A 6,534-nucleotide genomic window follows, 5' to 3' on the forward strand; every position below is an offset into this window, starting at 1 on the left:
CTGCTGCAGACTCCCCGCTTCTCCTCCAGAGCCCCCCCTGACTCCCCATTGCAGACCCTCTATTTCTTCAACAGAGCCCCCAGCACTCCCATTGCATCCCCCCAGCTTCCCTGCTGCAGACCCCTCCAGTTTCCCCACTGGACACCCCAGTACCCTGAGTGCAGACCCCAGTTCCTCACCAGACCTCCCCAGTGACCCCATTTCAGAACCCCAGTCGCTTGCTGCAGACCCCAGTTCCCCGACAGTTCCCCCGGTTCCCTGTCAGGGCTGAGCCAGCGACAGGCTGTGTGTTTTGGGGATGGAAGGAGAGACACCCCCCCAGTGCAGCTCAGCTGGGTGCTGGCGGGGGATGAGGAGCAGCCAGTGCTGGGGCAGAGGGCAGAGCCCCTGGGGAAGCTCTCCAGGGCTCCTCCAGGGCACTGACCCAAGGCAGCTGTGCCGGTGCAGCAGGAAGGTGTCCTTATCCATGCGAGGGGGCAGCCAGGGCTTGGGGGGACAAGAGGAAAAATAACCCCCAGTGGGAGGGTAACCTGACTCTGCTGCGAGCTCCCACAAAGACCTTTCCTATGTCGCTTTAGCAGCAACCTGGTAGCATCCTCGCTGCGTCCGGCACAGTGTGCTGGAGCAGTGGGAAGGGAAGGTGCTGTGGTCCTCAGATGAGTCCCTTCCCTGCCACAGCCAGGACAGCGGTCTCTTCCCTCCCCCAGATGACAGACATCAGCATGGTTCTGTTCCACTTTATTTCATAGGCAGAGCTGGGCTCTTTGGAAAGCCGGGGCTCCCCTTCTCCTCCAGAGTCCTGCATGTCTCTAATCTGGGCACAAACGTGTCTTTGAGGGACAGAGCGGTGAGCCCCCAAAAGCCAAGGAGTAATTGTGGTCTCTCTCTCTGTCTTTCTCTCTCTTCTCCCCCAAGGAACTGGCCAAATACTTCTTGGCAGAACTGCTCTCAGAGCCAAGCCAGACAGAAAATGAAGCCCTGGAGTCTGAGGACTTGTCCCGAGGGGCTGAGCAGGACGAAGTGAGACTGGAGCTGGAGCGCTCGGCTAACTCAAACCCCGCTCTTGCACCCCGGGAACGCAAAGCGGGCTGCAAGAACTTCTTCTGGAAAACTTTCACATCCTGTTAGCTTTTGAAACCCACCTCTCCTCCCCATCCATCCCTGCCTTCTTCCTAGCCCCCCGCCCTGAGCAGAACCTTCACCACAAGAGGCGAAGACTGTAAATATACAATCCACAGTTATGGTGAAATTAAACAAACACGGAAAATTTGAGTTTGATTTCCAGTTGTTTTAATAAAAATTTCTGTTCCAATTGTACATGATTTGCTTGAGTTGTGATTTCTGACTAGTTCTTTAATGACATCATGCGCTCTGCAACTCTTTCAGATGTACTATTTTTAATTCTTTGTTGCAATAAAGTTTATGTTTCAAACGGTGATGCTGAGATTTGGTGGTCAATGAGAAAACCTAAATCACCTCTCTCAGACAGCTCATCTTTGAAATGCCACCCGTCTCAGGGCAGCAGGCAGCATCCGCAGACACGCATATGCACGCGAACACAGCATCTCTTAAAGCTAATTTTTTTTTTTGCTGTGGTCTTTCTAAGGGACCTAGAGACACAGTTGTCTGTGTGGCTGAGTCAAATCCACAGCACTGGCACTTCAGTCAGTCTGGAGGATTTACATCCAGAGACACCACTATAAATCACAGCTGCGTGTTACAAGCGATGGGGATCATAAAAGCGGTTCATGGTACACGTTTACCCCACACATACCTTATTTCCTCCTCAGCCACAAACACCTAAAAGCTTTCTTGCCTGGCATATTTTGTTCCTTGCAACAGCTGTGACAAACACTGCTCCTGGGATTCCTTTGGAAAGATTTCCTTTGTTCTGCTGCCCAGGGGGAGGTTTCGCATCCCTGTAAAGCTGAAAAGTTAACCCCATGCCGTCAGCCCCTCTCCATCCAGTAAACAGGTTACAGCCGTTTTTCTCCCTGCTACGTTGTCATTAAAAGCAGTATTACAAGGTTCAGCGGGAAAAAGACATGCTTCTCTCAACAGAGGAGAAATTCTTTGTGCTTTTGCAGAGTCTATTCCCTTTCCAGCTGTGCAGGTTTGTGACATGCACTCGGGGGTGGGTTGGAGCATCCTGTATAGGGGACAGGTGTCACTTTGATGAGAAATTCATCACTGGGTGCTAAAGGTGACAAATATTTTGTAGCCATCGTATGTGAAGGAAAGGTGAAAAATAGGAGATCTTAGAGATGTTCATGGGCAGAGGGCTGAGCACGACCCCCCGTGGAGGTGGATTTCCCAGCTGAGGGCACGTTAAGTCACGTCTGGTTTGTGGTGAGCACAGATCCCTGCAGGACATCATCTTGGTGGCTCGTAGGCCACTGCCTTTATCCTTGGTCGGCACCTCCTTTCCCTAAGGCCAGGCATTTGTTAGATTTGAGCTGGGGGCAGGTGAATCCCTTGTCACCGGGAACTGCAGCAGTGCCGATGCTAAATCCCAGCCCTGCCTCCCAGCCCTGCCGGGGCTCGGCTGGGCTGGGCCAGAGCCCACTGGTGGCAAACCAGGGCAGTGGGGACATGCGTGGGGAGGGGACCTGCTGGCGTCAGTCCCCCTGCTGTGCCCCGTGGCAGGGCTGGACGCTGCCATCCCTCCCTGGAACAGGGCACCCATGGGTGCAGCCCGGGCTGCAGGACACCCTTCTGCACCCACGGGACTGCTGTGGCGGGTGCAGCTGTGGGGGTGCAGGATTCACTCACCCCTGGAGAGGTGCAGGGCTGGCACTGCTGGGGCGAAGCTCCAAAAAGACATTGGAGAAGCACAGGCAACACAGATGGTTTCTCAGCCCTATAAGCAGGCAGAGTGAATAGGACACCACTCAAAAGTGTGATCCCTTTGCTGCTGTGCATCGTCAAGGGAGCCGATTTTAGGGGATTCAGTAAGGCAGAGAACTCCCCACCCCTGCCTGTCTCGACTGAGGCTCCACTTAGCTCCCAAAAAGCAGCTAATTCTTCAGTGCTGAGACAGTCTCAAGACAGCAGCTACAGGAACAGAAAGGGGGTGGAGGTGCCCAGAGGCTTGAATATTCTTATGCACCAAGTCCATCTTTCACGGGATATAAATAGACCCCCTGCTTGCCTGAGGTTTTTCCTCTCGGTCACTGTGCTCAGCAAGTGCTTCTGAAGGGAGTTGAATCCTGACAATTGCTGGGGTGAAACCCATCACAAAGAGGGATGCGGATGATGCTCAAGCACAAGGAGGAATTAAAGACAGAGTGATTCACGCGCTACACCAGCCTGTTTCAGCAATATCACGTCACGGCAGCTTCTGTGAAGCTAAATGAAGATACTCCGGTGGGGGCATGTGTGAATGTCCTCAGTTCAGAGGCAGAAAGACGAACCTGCTCCTTCCATCAACTCAGGAGCTCCTGGAATTTGGGCAGACGGTTCCCAGGGTATTAAGTACAGTATCACCACGTGTAATGGCACTGCAGCAGCAATCCCAGGTGCTGGGAGCCATACAAGCACAATGCAAGAAACAGTCTTGCCCTGCTGAGCTAGAAAGACTAGAAAGACAAAGAAAGATTTATTGTTTCTCTTTGATAGGTGAGAATTACGGGGTAAAGAGATTAAATGACTATATTAAATCCCTGGCCACACAGCCACAAAACGGTGTCCTAGGCTGGGAAGACTCTTGGGGACAAGGCTGAACCTGGGACGAGCACACAGGTGCCATCAGTGCCCACGGGCCAGAGCTGCCAGAGGGGAGAGCAGCTTTTGTGAGAGGTTTTCAGATGTTGTCTGCAGCTCAGAGGCAAGGCTCCATGGAGGGGCAGCCTCAGCAGGGGCCTGGGGGGGGGGTTAGGGGCTGCGATGATCCACACATGGCTGATTCATTCCCCTCTTGCACTCAGTGTCACGGGCAGACCCCGAGCAGTCCCCCTTCCAGCAGGTGCCTTCAACCCGGTGATTCATCTGAGGCAGTGCAGGGAAACGTCCGTGAGGAACCACATAAAAGGTCTTGAAACTGCTGTCTGAAGAGTTGCTTTTAATGAAAACCAGAAAAGGTTGTAAGGTTGTATAAGACCTGGAAACACACATCCCCGATGGGAAGTCAGTGCTGCGCTCCTCAGCCACCCCCAGCAGCATGCTCCCTGACTAACGATGCTGGGGGGTGGTGGTCAATCACTCTAGCAAGCAGGCCAGGATTTCTTTTTGAAGTTCAGCCCAAACGGGTAAAAAAAGACAAGTCCTCCTTGGCCCAGAAGGCTTGTTGGTGACAGACAGCTTACAACGATCCTAGCTGTGGTGCAGAGGGAATACCTGTGGGATCCAGTCTCCATCGCCTGGGTCCACCCTGGCACCAGCTCCACAGCAAAGACCAAGAGCCTGGACCCAGGGGCACAACTGCCCTTCATCCAGAACAGCCTGTGAGATGCTCTGCGCTGCCTTTTGTCTTTAACTCTGCCTCTGTAGCTCCTAGCAAGCATCACGCCACCACTCCGATCCACAGCCACCGCGAGCATCTCGGATTCCCAGACCTCTGCTCTCACCACAGGAATCTTCTTCCTCTCCATCCTGCCCAACACCCAGCACCTCTGGGGAGCACCAGAGTAATCCCCAGCCCCCCGGATGGGTCAGCAGCAGGTGTTTGGAAAGAAGCACTTGCTGCTGTAACTAAGTCCTAATTCTCTGAAAACAAAGCAGCAGGATGTTTATTGACCAGGGTGAGAAAAGCTGTACCTAGGCAATAAAAGTTACTGTGATAAAGGAACAGCCTGTACTCCCTGCTCTCTGAACACCTCCTGACTCTTCAGCAGCTTCTCACCAGAATAGTGCAATAAAACCCAGTTACACTGAGCATTTCCTTCTCCTTTGTCTCTGTTTTATTAGGGAATTGCTTGTTACTTTTTGTCAACACCTAATTGCACTACTGAGAATAGCTGTTTGGCCAGATGCTGTGAGTATCTCAGAAGACTTTTTGTATCCCAGTCTTAGGAGACTTACCCCATAAACAACTTGGAGAACACCAAAAAAAAAAAAAAACAAACCCCAAAAAACCCAAAAATGCAAACCCAAGGTCACAAAAAAATCACCAAGTTCAGTTTTCTCGTATGTATAATACAAATGCCAGTGTGCACCATGAACTGATATTTATAACATCATCTGACAAAGAAACCCACCTGGTCGTTCAATTAACAAGATTAATTTAATGAAGGTCCCCAGTATTTACAACTGAGAGGTTCCCTGAGAAAGCATTAAATAGTGCACTGAGGTCCAGGCTTCGTTCATCACCTGCGATGGCTGCTGGACCAGAAAGAGGGGGGCTTGGTCCCGCACACAGTGCCAGAGCATCCCTCCTGCTGCTTTCCTCTGCCTGTATCCCCCTCCCGTGCAGCTCTCGCAGCCGGCAGCCTGCCCTGCTCCGTGGTGCAGAGGGAAGAAGAGCTCCTGGCCTCCAGCCTTGGCAAAGCATTCCTGGGAGAGAGCTGAGAGATGCTTCCGAGCCCTCCCTTGCTCGTCCCTCAACCCTTGTTAGGAGATTCCCCTGGGCACGGAGCAGAAGCCGGTGAATCCCTCCCAGCCTGGCGATAAGCCTGGTGCTGCTGTGTCCCGAGGCAGAGTGTTTGCTCCCTTACACAGCTCTGTGTTCTGCCTTCAAGGAAAATCTCTCCTTCTGCTCAGGACTGAGGTTTAAGGAAGAAAAAGGATCCCCCTGGAAGCTGGCTGCCACATTCACAAGGCTTTCCTGTAAATCTTCGCTGCCGCCTCTTTTCTTCCCTATTTTACTTCTCGTGCTTGCCAGGGTTTGTGATTCTTCCCAGGGGTTCAAATACTACATTTCCTTCCCTGCATCTCTGCTCCCCACACCAGCCTGTTCCCCAAAGGGTGAGATGTGGGGGGACAGCGCTGAGCAGAAGCCCAGGAGTGGGGTGCCCAGCAGCCAGCAGAGAGAGACAAAGAGCACTGATTGTCCCAGGGATGCTCTGTAAGAGCAGGTCCTTAGGATGGGTGTCCTCTGGGCCAGGGACAGTCCGAGCTCTGGCCACAACCTCAACACAGGGAGATGAGCTGGAGGCAGGGGTCCTGCAAAGAAGGGCTTCCCATGGAGCAGCACATTCGGGGACGAGAGCCATGCAAGGATGCAGGCAGTGCTGCTGCACTGACAAAGATTTTTTTTCCCCCAAACTAAGCGCCCACTTTTCATTTCTAAAGGGCATTTCTCATGTCAGAGTTGCCAATATTTAATAGGTTAGAAGAAAGTTAAATAACATGAAAGTAAGTGAACTGTTGTATCTAGGGGTAAATGCAGCAGGGTTTGTTCTAACGGCAACTTGTAAGAAATTGCTTCCTCGCAAATCTTCTTCCCCTGGAATTTTTTGTTATTGGTCAGCATCCAAAACAACTCCTTATTCGCTCAACTCTTCCGAAACTTCACAGTCTAAGCAGTGATGGCAGGGGCAGAGGAAGGGAACAGTCAAAGGCTCAGGGAACCAGATGGCCCGTGGTGGCACAAAGTGT

The 6,534-nt window shown here is 52.3% G+C and overlaps 1 protein-coding gene across 1 annotated transcript; it reads left to right on the forward strand.

Moving 5' to 3' along the window:
• Positions 1-915: 915 nt before the first annotated feature.
• SST (somatostatin) lies at positions 916-1,438 on the forward strand (the record flags this gene model as incomplete). The annotated part of the gene is made up of 1 exon (XM_010086844.1): positions 916-1,438. A coding segment is annotated over one exon (213 nt), but the record flags the coding sequence as incomplete, so codon positions are not given.
• Positions 1,439-6,534: the final 5,096 nt, after the last annotated feature.

Source organism: Pterocles gutturalis, unplaced genomic scaffold, assembly GCF_000699245.1.
Source record: "Pterocles gutturalis isolate BGI_N339 unplaced genomic scaffold, ASM69924v1 scaffold26971, whole genome shotgun sequence".
NCBI classification, from domain to species: Eukaryota; Metazoa; Chordata; class Aves; order Pterocliformes; family Pteroclidae; genus Pterocles; species Pterocles gutturalis.